This window comes from Rutilus rutilus, assembly GCF_951802725.1.
Source record: "Rutilus rutilus genome assembly, chromosome: 19".
NCBI lineage: Eukaryota > Metazoa > Chordata > Actinopteri > Cypriniformes > Leuciscidae > Rutilus > Rutilus rutilus.
In genome coordinates, this window is record NC_140232.1 from 23,479,318 (window position 1) to 23,499,811 (window position 20,494).

The 20,494-nt window shown below is 35.4% G+C and overlaps 1 protein-coding gene across 1 annotated transcript; it reads right to left on the bottom strand.

Moving 5' to 3' along the window:
• Positions 1–10,627: 10,627 nt before the first annotated feature.
• Positions 10,628–19,758, bottom strand: LOC311279159 (tumor necrosis factor receptor superfamily member 14-like). Its single transcript, XM_084390465.1, has 6 exons — positions 19,623–19,758; positions 13,543–13,896; positions 12,900–13,025; positions 12,659–12,817; positions 12,434–12,521; positions 10,628–12,353 (listed from the first exon to the last, which is right to left on the bottom strand). Exons 2-6 carry the CDS (start codon positions 13,673–13,675, stop codon positions 12,218–12,220), a joined length of 642 nt encoding a protein of 213 aa, XP_084246591.1. The 5' UTR covers positions 13,676–13,896; positions 19,623–19,758; the 3' UTR covers positions 10,628–12,217.
• Positions 19,759–20,494: the final 736 nt, after the last annotated feature.

Consider the following 20,494-nt stretch of genomic DNA (forward strand, 5'->3'; position numbering starts at 1 on the left):
TATGTTTAACGTATTTTGTAAATAGTTGGAAAAAGTACTTTAATGTAGCCTAAAGAACAAATGATTTTCATTTACCAATTTTATTTGAAAAAATAAAAAGGTATAGAATTTGTTTCATGCTGAAAGTATTACTGTCATTACAAAAATAAACAATGTCCAGAACAATTCATTCTCTTTTATTTACACAATTAAAGTTGCATAAAATAAATGTACATAATTTTTCTTTTAAAAAATAAAAGTGAAAAAAGTTAAACAAGAATATGTAGAAAATATATATATTTTTCAATCATTCTCTCAAGAAGAGAAAACAGCCTGTCCATCCTCTCCCTTCTTTCCTGTGCACTCCTCGCCTCTGCCTCCCTCTGTAGTTGCATTTCTTCTCTGATCAAGTCCAAAAACTCGTCCTGTCTCACCGCCTTTGTGCTGGTGCTGCTGCCTGGCTCCTCCTCACCGTGGCACCCACTACTGAACTCGGCCCTGGTGTGTCCTCAGGGATTGAGGCGATGAGGACGGGGGGTTGGTGCAATGCCTCTGTCCCAACATCTCATCCATGAGGACAAACCAGGGCCAAGTTGCAGCAGTGGGTTTCCCACTCACACCCTCTCCTGTCCCAGGACACTTGCAATCCTAAAGGCAGAGCAAATTAACCATGGCTTGTTAACAACAACAGGACAATACATTTCAGCAAAGATGTGTGTATTACTTTTCTTTAATATATATATATATATATATATATAGATAGACCCATTTTTTCCTGAATTGTTCTAAAAAAGCAGAAAAGGGTACTTAACACAGAGGAGCAATCTTAAGTGCATTGTTAACACTGCAAAATATGACACATCATGACATGCATACAAAATACTTAAGAAATACAAAATACAAAATACTTAAGAAATCATATTTCTGTATACTAACATTTGGTTAAAACCACATAGCTTGCATGACAGCACTACAAAAACACATAAAAGTGAAACCCCATTGCCTTATCTACTGCTTTTCTTATTGTTTTGGGCTTTATTGGGTGAGTGATATTTCTTATAATACACAAGTGCAAATATTACAAATAGGTCATTAAAGTCCACATGAATTCAAAATTGACCATATTTACTTTGTTTGCCTAAATTGTTAGTTTTGTGGTGAACAATTCATCCATGCAAGTCAATCCACACAAAAAAATTTTTTGGCTTTGTAATCTTTAATCAAAATCTGAAAATGCCCCTCCCCTCTGCATTGGAGGACCTTCCCTGATGACGTATGTTTGACGGCTTGGTTTGGGAAACGCTTAACCACTCCCCTCAAACGGTTAGTCTGCTATGAGCTAGAGATGGAGAGGAGGAGCGCTAGAGTAAAACCAGAGCCCGTCTACGGAGAGCCTGTCCACTCCCTATTAAGCCCTATTGTACCGAATTTTGGTTGTAGTACCACCAGAGTTCCAATGGGGGCGCTCGCCATGAGTGCAAAATGAATGGGAGTCAATGGGGCTAGACGGCTAAATTTGTCTCCCTCACCCGATTGCCGTTGAGAAATCTCAGATCTGATTGTAGATTTTGCAAGTTCAACATGGGTTTTAGGTCGAAAGTTGAATGAACGAGTACTTATGTCCTTTTGATTTCTTACAGGTTGAGTTGTTGTTGCCCATAACACGCTAGCATTCTGCTAATGACGTCAGCATTCTGACGTCATTGACATTTTGAAAGACTTTTTTAAAGAAAATAAGTGACTCTAAAAAATCTAACACCCAGCAATGTGTAATTTCTTTGCATCTCCTTTCGAATACAGCATTCAAATTACTAGACAAAAAATTATATCCTGAGAAAAGTGGATTTTGAGGGGTATACCGCCATTGACCTCCATTCATTCTGCACTCGTCCTGTGAGCGCCCTCATATGGAATCAGAGTGGAACTGCAACCAGTTCAGAAGCCGGAAGTGTAGTGAGAGTGAAACTTCTCGCCATATTAGACATTCTCTGGTAAAACCCTGCCCTCTGTTCAATATTCCTTTTCACTGGGAAATACGTCACAGCACTGGAGAAAAGTCGTTTGCAACTTCCGGTTCACGCGGACTTTAAACTAATAACGTTATTACCACAAGTTTTGCCTAAAACTACCTGACAAATGAAGCCACGCAATGGTGACGAAGGAGTTAAGAAGAAGTTTATAAGAAAATTTAACTCTGGTTTCGCTAGCTATTTGAGTAAATGAAAACATAATACTTACATTTAAATGTGAATTTGTGAATTTGCTGTCCACCACCGATCTCTAGTCTCGGCCGCCTTTAAAAATAAATAAATAAATGCTGTCGTCAACGGCGCGCAATGAATTATGGGGTAAAATAGGCCGCTAGAGTGTCCATTTATGTATCCTTCTTTTCACGGGGAAACGAAGGGTGCATTTGGCGTCGCTTTTGAATCAGGGAAGCCTTCGTCGCGGCGCGATGACGCAACCGGCCTTCGAATACGGCCTTCGAAGGATGGAGAATTGACAGCCTTCATCGAGCCGCGGTGACGCAATCGGCCTTCAAATGCGACCTTCCAATGCTGCGTTCCAGTCCAAAACTGTCATGCCCTTCACTCGCAAACTTCCCTCCGTCTCGTTCACTCGGATGTACGTCATTGCGAGTTCCCACTACTGGCGGAAACTGCAATGGGCTGAACTGGAACATCCTAAGCCCTTGATCACTTGGAATCAGCTGTGGAGTTGATTTATTATTTACATTTTTTTTTCCTTTAAGAATTTGTTTAATGCAGCATCCAAATGTTTATGTGTGTTTGGGTTGTTTTAAACAAAAAATATATAATTAATATATCATAGAGTTGTCTGTTGTGGTGGTGATTAGATGAGATATGTGGTGACGTCACAATCGTACTGCATTGTGGGACATATAGGTGCCTGAAGTTTACATTTGAAGCCGACTCGCTCCCTCGGTCAAAATCGAGGGAACGAGGGTCTGTCCATATAAACTTCCCTCGTCCACTTCACGAACGCACTTCAAAATGGCGGCAGGGATTCCCCCAAGGGGAAGTGCTTAGGGAAGTTCGCAAGTGCGTGTCTAAAAGTGGACTGGAACGCAGCACACGGATGCAGCCTTTGAATTGGGACGTCCTTTGTCGCGCCGCGGTGACGCAATCGGCCTATACGGCCATCCGGCCTTCAAATACGGCCTTCGAAGGACGCAGCCTTCACTTTGGGACACAGCTATAGATTCTGTGGCTATGACATCACTTCCGGGGTGTGTAGCACACCATGTTCAACAACCTTACAGTGAACCGTGATGGTAAAGTAAAATGACATAGCATTCTGAGGTGAATAATGTTAAGATTATAAAAATTAAAACACTCATGGATCATTTGTAATTGTTATATATTTTGTGATAGGATGTAATGGTGAATTAGAATTTGTAAAAATCACATTCATATGAATCTTTTTTTTTATATATATATATGATTTTGACACTCCCAGTTTGCCAATAGCGTATTGTTAAACTGGGACAGGGTATTACTGGCAAACTGGGACAGCCATTTAAGTCATTCTAATGGAGGAATTGAGTTCCCTTTTTGTATGCCCCTAATAAATTTAGTTAGCTAGCTAGATATTTCAACAAAGATTGTAAAATGATTTTAAAAAACAATGCCAATTCCAAAAAAAAAAGAAAAAAAAAGAAAGAAAGATGGAGGATACAAGCTTGGATGGCTGGGACATTTGCAATATTTGCAAAAAACTTTTCAAAAAAAAAGAAATGAAACTTAGCCTGTGTGGAATAAAATTAGCCTATAAGAAGAAATGTTTATGAAGATTTCTGTTTTTTTTTTATTTATATGAAATAAACTAAACCCAATACAAAATATTGTGGACAGGCGAGGGAGGGAGGGAGGGGTGGAAAGAATCTGCTGTACCTGCACCCCTCCTTAAAAAAAGTGATTTTTATTATTTTTGTTGTTGTTGTTTATATTGTTATTGTGTATTTAATTCATTGGGCCTACATTTGAATAACAATTTAATGTGTTTGAAGTGTCCCAGTTTGCCAATAAAGGTGTCCCAGTTTGACAGTAGCGCCTGGAAAAATGTGGTTTGGGGTCCATGTGTGTTTGAGGAAGAGTCATCCATCCTGTGTTTAATGTTTATTTCTTTTTTATTCTGTATAGTAGAATAGAGCACTTAAGCTATTTAGAATAGTATCATATGAGGGGCTAAGACATTTGGATCATAATAAAACATTATGCGGAAGGTAAATTATCAGAAAGTGTCCCACTTTACCAGTATTCACCCTACTTATTCAATAGATACTTATTCATTAGATGCTTATTCTCTATTAAAAAGACACTACTTATTCATTAGATTCTAGTGCCTATTAAATTGGTACTACTTATTCATTAGTTACTAGTACCTATTAAATAGATTCTAGTACTTATTTTGATAGTGACTAGTAGGCCTAACTATTCTTTTGTTACTAGTAACAAATTAAAAAAATTTGCCATTGATTTCTATGGGGATCTGTCATTCAGATATCACCTATTCAGTTCTGAGTATGTATTCCAGCTGTGACTAGTACGTATTTATTAGATACTAGTAGTTATTTATTAGGTAGGCTACTAGTACTTATTTTTTAGATACTAGTACCTATTCCTAGATACTAGTATTTATTCAATAAATACTAGGAAGTCATTAGAAACTAGTACCTATTAAATAGATACTAGTACTTATTAAATAGATACTACTTATTCATTACACTCTAAAAACTCCTGGGTCAAAAATAACCCATAATGGGTTATTTTTGACCCAACTCCTGGGTTAAAAAGGGACCAACTAATTTATGGGTTATTTCAACTCAGAAAATTGGGTTATGCTTTTTGACCCAAATTCTGGGTTAAATACCTGACCCAAATGTTGGGTTTAAAAAACCCAACATCTGGGTAGAAATAACCCAAAAATGAGTTAATCCTTTTTTAACCCAGGAGTTGGGTCAAAAATAACCTAACTTAACCTCACTATCCCAGTATGCCTTATTTCAGAAAATAAAACTTTGTTTTACATTATATTACACACTTCAAGCACTTTTACATTTTTATTGCATTAAATTAAAATCTATATGAAAAAACACACACTTGGACATGTTTATTTTCCTATTTATTTTAGGTCACACTGTAATAACAATATTAGAAATAAAAAATAGAAAAATAAACAACAATTCTCAGAAGAGCCTCAGGAATTTAAGCCTGGGGACAACTTTGGGGACAAGATGTTTGATAGTGTCCTCATCAAAGAGAAGAAATGCCTCCTCATCTAGGCCTATGTCTTCATCTGAAAGACAGAAAACAAGACAACATGAGTATTGTTAATAAGTTGAGACAATTGTGAACCACTCACCAGACACTCTTTCATTATCAAGCTAACAAATAATCACTTTTAAGGGAATGCAGTGGCTTTTTTTTTTTTTTTTTACGTGCCCAAATTGCTAGTTAACTAATGTGGTTCTTTTGCAGCATTAACGTTACCCATTTTGTGTGAATGACATCTTTTCTTTCATTAAAAAGTGTAATGACATTAATGCAAAGGTGAATATCTTCCCATTCTTATGCATAACAGCTTAAAGACAAGGCACAATAATCTTTTAGCGTTGTGTATACCCCACTGGCGAAGAATTTGTGACTTTCACAAAATCTTGCACTGACACATTTAAGTCTTATTAAAAAAAAATGTAGGTATAGAGAGATGATATAAGGGCAATAAGAGTAAAATGCTCACCTCTAAAATTATCTGTCAGCTCAGACAGCTGCCACTCAGTTATCTTATCAGCGACAAAACTGTCCATTCAAGATGACCTGGAGAAAACATAGCAATATAGAGGTTAGCAACAATTTGAAGACTTGACCCGCTTCTTTAACTCTCACTACTTCAGCCAGTAGAGCACTGTATAATATGATAAGCACGGCGCAGCTGGAAAACATAACTCAACTATTGTGTTGCCTCGTCGCTCTGTAGCCGCGGCTATGGGGTTCGCACACCGGACGAGAAGTGCCGCGTCGCGTCTCTAGGACAACTCGAGGTATCGCTCAACGGACGTGCAGTCTCTCAAGGGGCTCACACACCGGACTCGAAGCGCAGTGTAGCCGCGGTTAAAGCCGTCTTTAAAATTCGAACACATTATTACACTCTATGAGTGTACACACACCGGCGGCGCCATCCGGCATCTGTCCACGACACCCATAGATATATAGTATGCGCGACACCCAGCAACGGCTCAGGACCGTGTTCAAAATCGCGTCCGGTGTGTGATAACGTTAACTTACCTCGAGTTGTCCTAGATGTTGTCGTGATAGCCGCGGCTACATGCCAACCACAGAATTACCACGGCTAACGCTAGTCTCAACGTATTTTTTTTAGCAAATGGTGATAAACTAGCAACAGGGACATGGACACAGAAAAGTTTACATTACATCAACACTGAAAATACTCTCTTACCTTGAATATAGATGAAGTTGCACCGATGAAGCACAGGCCAAAACGGATCGAGCGCGAAAGCGACGGTTATTTCAAACGACTGTTGTGAGAAAATTCCAGAACAACTGCGGGCGAGAGAGAGAGAGAAAGCCAACCCTATAACCCAGAACATGGGTTACTCTTTGAAAAATAACCCAGAAACCCAAACAACCCATGAATTGGGTCAAAATATTAGCCCTATAACCCAGAAAATAGTTACTCTCTGAAAAAATAACCCATAATTTTAACCCAACACAAATAACCCAGAAAATGGGTTGAAGAAATAACCCAGGAGTTTTTAGAGTGTAGCTACTAGTACTTTTTCAATAGATACTAGTACTTATTCATTAGATTCTAGTACTTATTCATTAGATTCTAGTACTTATTCAATAGATACTAGTACTTATTCATTAGATTCTAGTACTTATTCATTAGATTCTAGTACTTATTCAATAGATACTAGTACTTATTCATTAGCTACTAGTACTTTTTCAATAGATACTAGTACTTATTCAATAGATACTAGATACCTATTTATTAGACACTAGTATATTTTGTAATTGTTACTAGTAACTATTCTTATTTTACTAGTCACAACTGCTTTTTTAACTCGTCTTATGTTATGACTAGTCACAACTGCTTTTTTAACTCGTCTTATGTTATGACTAGTCACAACTGCTTTTTTAACTCGTCTTATGTTATGACTAGTCAGAACGGCCATTGGAGAGTTCAATTAAAAATCTTACTAGTAAAATAAAAAATCTTACTGGTAACATTTGGAATAAATACTAGTATCTAACGAATAGGCACTAGTAGCTAATGAATAAGTACAAGTACTTAATGGAATAGATACTAGTATCTAAAAAATAAGTACTAGTAGCATGAAAATAGAGACTAGTAGGTTTTAAGGATTAAACATTAAAACGGCTTACCATATAGTCACGTTGCTTTGATAGTCATAGTTGCGCAACCCTTACACGTAATATACTATTATATAAAATGTTTTCACATGGATTTTGATCAGATGTTTACAATATTTAACAACAATACTTTTAAATAAAGTCACATTTCTGTTCATGCAAAATTGATCATGATGTACAATGAGCAATTTTAAAACAGCCTCATCATGCTTAATGTCAATGAATGGATACAAACACAGTAGTTTTCAGTTTACTTCAAGGTTATAGGCTAGTAAGGCTAAATCTATACACCTTTTTTATAAAAAAAAAGATTTATTTTTCCCATTTGACTATATTTGATCGTATTATTTCCTTTATGTTCATGTTGTAACAAATAATAATTAGACCCTGAGTATGTATTTAATGTCAAATAAAAATAAACATATAATACAAAGCCTTGAACAACGTGTGAAACAACAGTGAAACGTGTGTTTCTCTGTATGAAAACAAATAGCTTAGGGGATATTTAAAAAAAAAAGTCTAGGTTAAAATATATTTAAACGGCTCATAATAAAAAAATTTAAAAAACATGCAAACAAAAAATAATCATCTTAAAACATTAAATCTTTAATGATAAAATGTGAAAGACGTGGACAGATTCAATATTTTTAGCAGATAAACACTTAATAATATTCGTTCACCGTATTATGACACCATAAATATCACACACATCTCACCGACGTATTATCCATCATGCTTCTGTTTTCAAATGTCTCATTGGCTTAAATGCATGTTTCACTTGTTCAAGGATTTAAAATGATTAAATACATGGAGGGCTATATTTGACATTAAATGCCCATACTTCCGTGTCTTTAAGTAGGCTACTATATTTGTCACAAGTTCACAACATGATCATAGGCTACATAAGGAAATAATATGATCACATAGGCTAGTCAATTATGGAGACATTTTACTATATGGTTACACATTTATTAATTAATTTATTTTTAAATATGTGGTGAATTTTTTTCTCTGTTTATGCAAATAATTTATGCCATAAAAAAAATAGCTTGCATTAGGCTATTCATTAACAATAGGCTAATTAAAAAAATCATCATTGTACATGATATCTTATGCATATTTTATGAACAGAAAAGTGACTTCATTTAAAAGCATTGTTGTTTAATATTGTAGACATAGATCCGATCAAAATCCATGTGAAAACAGCTTATATTTAACAAAAGAAAATTACTTATAAGGCCCCGTCCCTCACTTCCGGTTCTGTGGCTGCGCTCTCAAACTGCTGACGCTACGGTTCTGTAGCTGGATAGGCTAGGCCTACTATTGGCGAACACTAGCCTACCTGCTCCCATGGGAAAGTAACTTGTGTCATGGGCAACCAATAGTTCCAAACACTGAATAGCATTTTGAACCCCATTCATTTCAGTGTTTCCCAACCAAGCACACTCATTTTTAAGCAGAGGTGGACACATCTTCCTTACTTGAGTGAAAGTACATACTACTGGTCAAATATTACCCCGTTACAAGTAAAAGTTGTAAAGACCTAAGTAAAAGTACAGAAGTACTTGTTTTTAAAAGTACTTAAGTATCAAAAGTAAATGTCAATGCGTTGTTTTATTATTGTTGCATTTTTGTCGCCTATGTAGGCTACAGTACCTTGCCTCTGAATCTATGTCTGTCTACCTAACCTCATATCAATATCAAATGTATTTCTAGAACAAAGTTCCAGTCGTGAGATTGAATGTGAGATTGAATAAGTGCACTCAATAACGTCAACAATGGTTTCAGACAACCAAATGGCTGTTTCCTCAAATATTGCCCTATTTGAATTTTTTTGGGCTTTTATTATGAATATTATAAATCTTACTGTTATCTATAAGCTAGTGTGCTCCAAAACAATGACAAAATTCGCATTTAGAAGACCAAACCCCACGTTGAAAATGAAAATCAGGTTGATGTCAGAATCCAACGTCAGATTGACGTTAATCTCCAACGTTGGACAGACATTGTATTGTGGTTGAAATAAAAATCGTGTTGACGTCAGAAACAAACAACCCGACTTTCATATCCAACCACATATCCAACATATGTCCGACGGTTGATGTTGACGTCAATATGAGGTTGAGTTCTGACGTCATTCTGACACTGGGTTCTGACGTCAATTCGACGTCAATTTCGACGCATTACCCTTTGGTGTCACTATCGGGTGCTTTAAAAATAGAATTGCGTATAGCCATACAGTGGGTGAGTTCAAACCGGAATGGCCGTTTCAACCACCTTACTTGACTTATTAAACACAAAACAGTTGATTGGTATCTATAGAATGTGGCTTATGGTTTATGAAAGACTGCTATCATAAAAACATTTCCAACAGCATAGTTGACCTTCCATAATGCTGCTGCAAGAACTGTAATGCAATAAAATAGTTTTTGTAATGTTTTATCTCAACAATAAAAGACTGTAAAGCAGGGATCAAGAAGTTTTGGTCAGACTGAAATGATGCATTGTTTAAAATAAACTCCAGCTGTTCATTTACTGAATGGTGGGTGCTACACAACGCAAGGTTTGGCAAATGTAAACTACTTTCATTCGTACTTCTGGTATTTAGGAATAATATAGTCTATCCTTCTTCATCCTTATAATCCCATAGTAACTCAGGTAATGTTTTTGAAAACAGAATAAACGCAAAAATCAAAGGACACAACTCTTTTATCACATATATGACCCCTTTAATGCACTAAATTGTAGTTTGTTTTGAAAAATTATAAATAAAAAAAATTAATGTTTTTTTTTTGCACTCATGAATGTTATGAGTATGTTAACCACTCACTTTGAATGTCATTAGAGTAAGTGCCTTCCATGCAGTCAACACATACAGAACCAGTAGATGATGTTCCTGTAAGGATATTATTAAGATAAGAACGGTCTTAATGAGAGTGTAGCATAACAAGTACTATTGTTCTTGTGTCTGAATCAACATTTTTAAAGCTACAGTTGTCCTTCCACTCAATATCCATTGTTCCAATGGTCTGAAGAGATATGTCTTGTGTGCTTGAAAAATCTGCCTGTCCTTTATCGACTCAGCACTATGGTATGAATAGTTCAAAACTATATGTGATTGTACTTACAACCAGAATCAGTACATGTATAATGCTGGCAATAGGTTTGAGAAGTTTACTAAATTGGAAATCACTAAATACAAAAGCACACTGATTTCCCACATTGCATCCACTGTACGTGATCACTCATCATTTATTTTATTGTTTTTGAAGATAGTTTCCCTATAGAAATGAATACAAATACATTTAAGTAACAATCAATAAAAATATATCATTTCGTAAAAGTTACTGAATATAGTGTTTGTAAACAAGTGCTGTATAGAAAGTTCTTGATGCAGATTAGATAGTTTTGTAATATGCTTAATGTGAGCTGTGAGCACGTTCGCATTGCTGCATTTCTTTTTTTAAGGCTTTTTGAGTATAGGCCTACTTCATAAGTAATGGATTGATTAATGGAAGATCTCAATTTAGCATACTGAAGACATATCATTCATAAAAGCAAAGTCATTTGTTGTTAATTTTGGTTTTGTCGCAAGGACTCAAACAGCGGGACTTTAAGCATACATTTGAGTGGAAAATGTAGACAATTCTGTTTAGTTGTTCAGATTCTTTAGTGTAACTTCCAAGCTCTCTGACAACTGAAAATGTGTAAGAGTGAAGGAAAGCATTACTTGTAAGCTTGCACAAGCATGAAGAATGTGTCTTTCATGACTTCCTTAAGAGACCAAAATAGTATCACAAAATTCAATAACTCCTTTCAATGTGGCTTTACTCCTGGTAAACTGGCTTTTAAGCAATAAAACATGTTTTATAGCTGCTGAGGAGCTTTTTCTGATTTGATGTGGAGCATTTTCTACTCCATGTAAAGTTTTAGAGACTACAGTCAATGTCAGTGAAAATGAAGAACTACACAATTAAATTTTACTGTAATACGCAGCTGCTAAAATAGTGTATCAAAGGCTCTTATATACTAATTCTGGTTACTATAAAGAGTCATTATTTAGATATGAATAATTATAATGATATAATATACATATTTATATCAAAAACATAAAAAGCATTAACACTTGTTGAATTCCTACATTCAGCATCAGATGACACTTCTCCTGGTTTTAGTTTTTTTAATTGCTTTTACACATTAAAAGTGCACTTGCCACTCGGTGAAACCATTCACTCATGGGCAATACCTATTCTCCAGACCAAGTCTGCATTATCTGCTTTACACTCAGTTTGCAAAATTTTAAACACACTCTTGTGTTTAATTTGAGAAACACTGGCATTTAAATTCCACACTCAACTACTGATTACCTACATCCAACAATCATGGAAAAGTGTGGAAACACTTGCACATAATTTGTTCACCAAATTCTCCTGATAAGCAGCTCTAACAAACCAATGGTATCATTATTCAGCTCAAGTCAGTTCAGTGTTGATTCAGTTCAATAACTGTAAAATGTATCGATTGTGCAACAATTGTGCATACATACTGTATGTAATTTGTGCACATACTTTTATGTTTGACTGCCATGACAAACTCTTGTAGAGTCCACTGCACACTGAACAAGCACATAATACTGTTTTACATTTTTCACATTCGTGTTTGTGTATATGGCTAATCATTTGATGATTTGTGAATAGAGTTACTATGCAAAACACTATTTTTAGCAGAGTTAAATCATTTTGAATGAAGTGTTAGCTTTCGCAAGAGATGCATGACATTTTGCATGTTGTGTGCATGTTATGTGGTTTTGTGTGTAGAGTTTAGAGAAAAGGAGCTATAGTTTCAGAAGTCCAATTTAAAAAACTGTCAAAAGCATTAACATTTGTTGAATTCCCACATTCAGCATCAGATGACATTGTTCCTGGTTTTATTTCTGCAAGTCCCTCAGTATCGCATCTGTAAATTTGTGAGAGCAATATTAGAATTTGTAGTCGTTTATAAAACAATCTTTTTAACACTTAATGATAATCTCTTACTTTGAATGTGGTTGACAGGTAGTGAAAGAACCATTAGAGTAAGTGCCTTCTGCACAGTTACCACAATCAGTATCAGTAAATGCTGTTCCTGTAAGAATATAAAGACAATAACTGTCTTAATAATCATTATAAGTACTACTTGGGTCTGTCATCATGTTTAGCAAGACTAATAATGGCTGCTTTCTATTCTATTCTCTCTATTCTACACAGATACACCTCACCCACCTGCTTGTCTGATATATTGTCCAGGGTGACATTCAGAGTGTTGCACAGCAAATGTACAGCTGCCTTTATTTTGCTCAATGCAGTAGAATCCGTCCAGTGGCTCACAGACAGTGTCTGCAGAGCGTGTGCAGCTTCTCTTTACACTTACTCCTCTTTGTCCTGTTGAAACCATAACACACTTTTTCATTTCTGTAGAAATCGCTTCTTTATTTCAAGTCTTAATTTTGTGAAACATGCTCACCTGCATTACACAGAGAGCAGGGAAAACATGCTGTGAGTCCGTTGGGTTCATCTGTGTAAGTTAACGCAGGACATGGAGAACAAGTGGTGCTGACATATTCATTGCAATGAAAATGAACATGGGTTCCTACAAAGGTAAAATATGAAAAACATGAATTCTCTAGTGAAGTCATAAAATCATGCAGTGACATCCTCAGTGTGTCATAAATATACATTTTTTGTATAAATTGATGAATGTCTTCTTAGATAAGTATATCACTGCTGAAAAATCCAACATAACTTCAACATTGGTCCAGGGTGGTTTAAGGTGGTTAGAGTGCTGGTCTAGCTGGTGGACCAGTATAGACATGCTGTTCTCAAGAAAAACTGAGCTGGTGTTACTGGCACCAAACATCCCTTGCTGGTCCCAGCAATGCTGGATTTTTCAACAGGGATGACTTTACTTCCTCAAGTGATAGATACTTTCTCAACTGCAGTTTTTACACACATTTGTTAACAGCCAAACAACAACTTTCCTTTGTTTACTGTTATTTGAGAAAACAACTTCATTTTGTTTGCCTAATAAAGTCTGAACATTTTTAAGTTTTGTCACTCATTCAGTATTTTCTAAGGCAGAACCAAACATTACACAGTGTATACTGTACCTGGCACACACATGGGGCAGCATTCTCCATTAAACTCATATTCAGCAGGAGCACATACACTGAAACACAGTTCGAAGTGCAAAGTGACAACTGCAGCAATGGATAAGATAAATCCTAACTTAATCATTTTCATATAAAGTGAAATGCAGATTTATTTATTCAGTTTTAAAGTGGAGACAAATAGTATGAGCCGGTTTCTTCAGCATTAGATGAAGTAATTATGATCAGAGCCACCGCTGGCCAAATGGATTGCCACTAAAAGTTTTGTTGTAACCGAAAGATTCCTGGAGATGAATTAAGTGTCTCTGCAGGTTCACACAAAGCAATACTCCAAAAGTTGCATTCTGGAAACAGCTGAAATGACAAAATGACAGTACTAAGTTCTACACCAACATAAACATGAATAAAGTGTTGATTTAAAAGTGTTCAGGGTTAGTCTCTGTTATTTCTGGACCTTATCAAGTTTCCCAAACAATTGATGCGATGCTCAAAGCCTAGAATTAATGTTTATGCATTAAACATAGATCCAAATACATAAAACCATTTTTTTGTCCTTTGTGTTTTTAATCAAACTTGCCTTGACTTTTGTACATTAATCGTGAACAAAAGAAAAGTTCAAACAGATCAAATCATTTTAATTTTCAGGTTTGAGCAAGCAGGTAGATCTTTACTAGTAGAACAAGATTGGCGACCCTAGGCCAAGATCTATGATTACTACAGCAATACTTCTGTGATATTGCTGTGGAAAAACTGCATGGTTTGTGGTTAAGTCTAATTTCTTAAGTAAGGAGAACTCATATGACATCGTCAATGACTCAACAACAACAAACAGTTTGCTGTCCATGTACAATTAGTAGAAAACATGACACGATGTATAACCTACAGTTCTATTTAAATATGTAAATAAAGCGATAATGTATATCAGCTTTGTAAACTTTGATGAGCAGAGTCAATGACATAATCCATTTTAAGGATCCAACAGAGACGTCTATTTGATGCCCCTATTATTTTTACCTACCATATACGCTGGTTAGCTAGCATGCTAACCAGTCAGAATTCTTACTAATTTATTAAGAATCATAAAAAACATTTATTTTTGTATGCTCTAAATCAACAATGTCCAAGTCGAGGGTGTCGAAACTGGACAGGCTCAAAACGTTTGAGAACCTGTACACCTGTATTTAGCGTCAAAAACTTGTGATCCGATCAGCCAGAACGGCCGATCTGGCTAATGCCAGATGTAAACATGTAAATCAGTCCTGGAGGGTCACTGTCCTGCAGAGTTCACTGTTCCTTCAAATTGCCTCTTCACACCTTTCTAGCTTCAAGTTTCTAGTATGCCAAGTAAGACCTTGATTAGCTGGTTCAAAGGTGTTTAATTGGAGCTGGAGCTTAACTTTTAGGGGATTGGACACCCTTGCTCTAAATTGTGAGAAAAAAAAAGTGTAGCCTATATAGACCCCAGTGGCAGATCCTGGGATAGGCATTATAGGCATATATAGTTAATTTGAGCCAGTTTCTCCAAGTAGGTATGGCTGCAGATCAAAGATCTCCAAAATGGGGAGTGAACTTCAAAAATAGACAAAACCTCCAAAAAGGGGCATGAGCAAAGACTTTCACCATAGAGCGGTGCAGGTATGATATCACTTTGTAGGCCCAAACTCGAGTTAACATTTTAGCACTTCCGGTTCTATCGCCCAGAAGTCAATGGGTTTTTTGAAGTGAGGTTTTGGTTAAATGGCTGAAATAAGGTCTGTGGTGAACACAAGCTCAAGAAACTTTCACGTTTTATTCTACGACATAAAATACATCAATATTACCCCACTCGTGATTTTTTGAAGCTGTTACATGTCTTGAAAAAGGTGGTTGCTAACAAGTGGCTAAATGGGACTACATAGGCTGTCGATGAGATTAGACATCATCACACCGAACAGGTAAGCTTTGTCTGCTTTTAAAGCCTTGTTATGCTTATAATAGTGCTCTTATAAACTATTCTAACTCAAACGTTCTGAGAAAATGTTTTTAGATAAAAACTGAGAGTTGTCGGAGGCTTAATGGTGGTGACTTTGAATTCGTGGGACCGTGGTGTAGTTCATTTATAGCATAGCCTACCTTTAGCTTTTTACTTCTGGCGACTGCAAAATGCATGGCTTCAAAATTCATTAAAGTTGTGTTCATCTTGTGATACTTACCTTGATGGACAAAACGTGCAATTAACTTTTGTTGATCACAGAGATTGTAATCAGGTGTTACAATATATTCGGTTCCTGAAATATTTGGTTCCAATGGGTGGAGCTACCATGAATATTTACGAGACCATAGCGTGGGCGGGGCGACAAATACAAGCGAGTGGAACGGAAATTATTAGCGTGAGCGCCTTGGAGTTGCATGCTGCATGCTTTGGATGTTGCTTTATACTGACTCAACTGAAAATATTTTTGATACACAACCTTTACTTTATCAAAGGTTGTCATAAATGTTAAGCTTCAGATGCATTAACAGTTGTTTTCTCTAGCAATGCTTTAGAACATTGGTCAAATTAATTGATAATAATGACTAACCATTAATGATAAACATTAGGCCTACATCTTATCAGTTTTTTTTAATGTTATCATTCTTATGTAATCTTTTTATAAACAAGTGAACAGAAAAAGGCATGGGTATACCAAAATATTAAGGAAAGGTATATTTATAAATACATATTTGAATAATATAGTAAATATTTTATTAGTCCTGCTGTATTAACCCTCTGATGGTCTTTATTTATGTCTACACTTGAGGTTTTTGGGGTCTCTAGAGACCCCAGACAATAACATTTAATTTTGTAACAAGATAATAGTTTTTTTTTTTTTTACAAATGTAATTTTATTCTTATATAATAATTTTAAATTTCTATAAATAAATAAATAAATAAATATTTAAATAGCCTTTTTACAAAAAAACAGCATTTGATGTAAAATTCACTTTATAAAAGACCCAAATTTCTAACTTTCATTCATGGGGATAACATGGATAATTTTAAATGGTTTAATGTAACATTTTTGCCCATTTTTTGGAAAATGCAGTTTTAAAATAAAAAATAATAATTTTAACCACTAGATGGCTATAGAGCTCCACTATATACTATTTGCTATTTGACTACCTGAAAGATATCTTTTCACAAGTTGGATTCAGTTGGATTCATATCTAAATATTATAATATCACAATTATAACAAAAATAAAATATTTTTGTCAAAGTTTAGCATTTTTTTGTACCAAAAAAAACCCAGTTTTTCAATAATGTTACATTATGATTAGAACCAAACCTGAACAAAATGTTACAAAGAGAAATGTTGGAGTCTTAAGATTTTATCATTTATTTCAATCATTTATTTTTAATCTAATTCTAGATTCTAGACACACACAATTGTGTGTGTGTGTGTACACGCGTGTTGTGAACAATATAATTTAGCATTGTGGATGTTTTTTGCATTGGTGGAAGTGTGCCACTTTATTTGTGCCATTTCTGTCGATGTGTTCTGCGTTGTTTCTGATTTTGATGATGAATTTTGTCTATTTTGATTGCGGGGTCTCCAGAGACCCCGAAGACCACAAGTGTCACAATTTTTGTCACGCTAACATAAAAACAGATATCATTCCAATTTTTTTTTTTTTTTTTTGTAGATCTAGAAAGTGTTGAGAGCCGTAGAAGGTTTCATACCATTTGGACAAAGGGAAATTTTTTTTTTATTTGAGTAAATGTCATTTGGGGTCCCAAAAGACCCCGTAAACCATCAGAGGGTTAATTTTGTCCTTGATCCCATTTTTTTCTCTTGTCTAACATTCTTGTTTTTACAGCTGAATATGAATAAAATATGTAATTTTAAGACACTGTATCTTACTATAAAAATAATTTCGAGTTAATGAATGAATGCTTTAAAAAAACCAGATGTTTTTGTTTATCAGTTTTAAACAGTCTAGAATAGATCAGATTTAGGATAGGTAGATAACTTTATGCATATAGATTTATATTATAAAAATTATATGTATTATATTCTTTAAATGAGAATACTTTTTAATTATATGCCCATATCCCACCACACCTGAGAAACTGACCTCTATTTCTGACCTCTATGTCTGTGCAATTTACTATTGTACACAGCTTTGGCCAATAAATAATTGGTTCAGTACATATTGTTTGTGAAGAATTCAACATCCAATTAGTTTTAAAATAATAACGAGTCTCAACCACAATTCATATAAATAAACCAACCCATCTTTGTTGAATTTGTCACTTGGGCTGTCAATATAGATAAGGAAATGTTTAAAACCTTGTATGGATTAAAAACATCTGGAAAGGTTCCTCATGGTGTTTCTAAAAGAAATTAAAAATATGTCCTTCTTAGAAGGGCACAAAACTTCACAATGAGAGGTGAGTAAGTAACACCATACTACTTTTAGATGAGGTTTTATACTATATTATACAGTGAGGTTTTTATTTGCCCTAGATGCAAACACCCTTAATTTTGTACTCCCATGCATGATATCAATGAAAGAAATTTTTTTAATTTGGCATTGCCAAATAAAAAACTAAATTAAATGAATCAATTTGCTGGAGTTTTCTCTCTGTTTTATTACAATTAAGTGCACTTTCCTTTGGAATGGTACATTCAAAACTAAAAATTGCACAAACTAAGTATAAAATTACTTAGTTGGACCTTGCTATGTCTACATCAATACAATTGAAATAATTATCACTTAATTTGACCAATGTTCTAAAGCATTGCTAGAGAAAACAACTATTAAAGCAACTGAAGCTTAACATTTATGATAACCTTTGACAGTTGTGTATCAAAAAGATTTTCAGTTGAGTGTAAAGCAACATTCAAAGCATGCAACAACATGCAACTCCAAGTAGCCTATGTTGCCTTGAGCTATCATCAAGCTATTTCAATAATAGCCTACAGACAACTTTGGGAGACAGAATCAAAACACAAGAATATATTTGTAAATATTTATTTAAACATGCAATAATATACATTTAAAAAGTTTAATCTCAGTCATTCGTGAGAAACGAACAGTTAGCAGTAGTTTAGGACAAAACGCGATCTGAGGCGCTCACGCTAATAATTTCTGTTCCACTCGCTTGTATATGCCCCGCCCATGCACGCTATGGTCTCGTGAATATTCATGGTAGCTCCACCCATTGGAACCAAATATTTCAGGAACCGAATATATTGTAACACCTGCAGCCTATGGGAAAATCCTATTGGGTTTTTGTCGAGGGAACCAAAGTGGTGTCACCTGCACCACTCTATTGGCTCTGGCTTCAAGCCAATTTTCATTGCATACATTTCAAAATAAAAATTAGTAAATTAAACATAATTTCTAGTTGATCTAAAATAAAAAATTATAAAATATAGGCTACTATATACTATATAAATAAAAAATCCTATAGCTAAATAAATATGCTCCGTGACAGAGGAGCCCGTAGCTCGTGGTGAGTGCCGTTCGGACCGGAGTTTGAACCTGCTCAACGATAAGCAGGAAACGTTTTACTCTATCGGGGAGTTCATCTCATGACATAGTATTTATTTTCAAGATGATTTTAGTCACCCAGTTCTCTAGTTATTTATTTTATTATTTAATAGTTATTTCAGTTAATTGAGGCTAAATAGGTTTTTATTTATTTTTTTTATTTTTTTTGTAAACAGAGTTCTACAATAAAAGTGTATCAACATAAGTAATATTTAAGGACATGGGGGAGATTTCGGACACAGTCTTATTGCTTGGCGGCCTTATTGCTACGCAGACCTGGCAACCCTAAGCTTGTGTCTTGTGCCCATTCGGTAGGAAAGGCTATTTAACATTTTAGGATATTAAATAAATGTAGCCTAAATGTTGACGAATTAGTTTATTTCTCTCAAACACAGTGGATGTTTTAAAAGATACGAGGATATCTTCGCTGTGCATAACGATGTCTGAAAACAGCAGCTTCTTGATACAAGTTGCACACAAAAAATATTTAATGTAATGTAGGCTACGACAGTGACGTACAGTCACGTCAGTCATCTCGATTTAATCAATTGAAAACACTTACCGTTGAAGGTCGTTTGCATATGAATTCTAATGAAATAAAAATAAAAATCCTGATTCCTGACAACCAACTTCCAAACCGAAGGTATGTGTCAACTAACAGGGGCGGTGTTAGGAGTCTCCGTGTCAATTGGACCACCACAGAAGCCTCCCCCTTTCCACCCCACATGGCACTGTGTCTTTTTTGTTTTGTTTTTGGGACATAATTTAGTTTTTAGCGCTAGAACAGTCTCTTTAAGTCCACAACACACGGGGAACTTTTCTGGTGTTTTCAACATTTCACTGTCTTATTTCAATGTTAAAAATTAAAAAAGTTTTTTTAATTTCAGATTTTTTGTTACACAACGTACAAAAATGTAACAATGTAGCTATTGATTAATGTGAATAATGTGTGAGCTGGGCGGGACCAGTGGATTCAAAGGAGACTTGGGGTGCTTCTCATTTCTTATTTGTGCATCCTCGTTTCCTTTCCTCGCGTCTCAGCTCCTCCCCCTGTAGGATACGAGGGAAGGCTGCAAGGAAAGAAAAGGAGGACGGAGGAATCGAATGAAAGCTTCTTTATACATTGGAATACTTTATCACTGGAGCACTTCACCGCGTCATCAGCAGCACTCAAAGGATCTGCCCTTATGTTGTTGAAGTTTGTTTATTTAAGAAATTCATAATAAATATGAATAAAGCAAGATACCCTGTTGAAATATGTGAGATGTGTGGTTTATATAAACTGCAAAGGTAAAGTATAAATTAAAATTATTGTGACCGACGTAAAGGGGGAGGTGAATTTATACGTGCGTCACGTTTAGTCGATAAACAATTAGAGGTGCAATTAGAGAATTGAGATGTCCTTCAAGATGGCTGAGCTCGATCGGTTTCCGG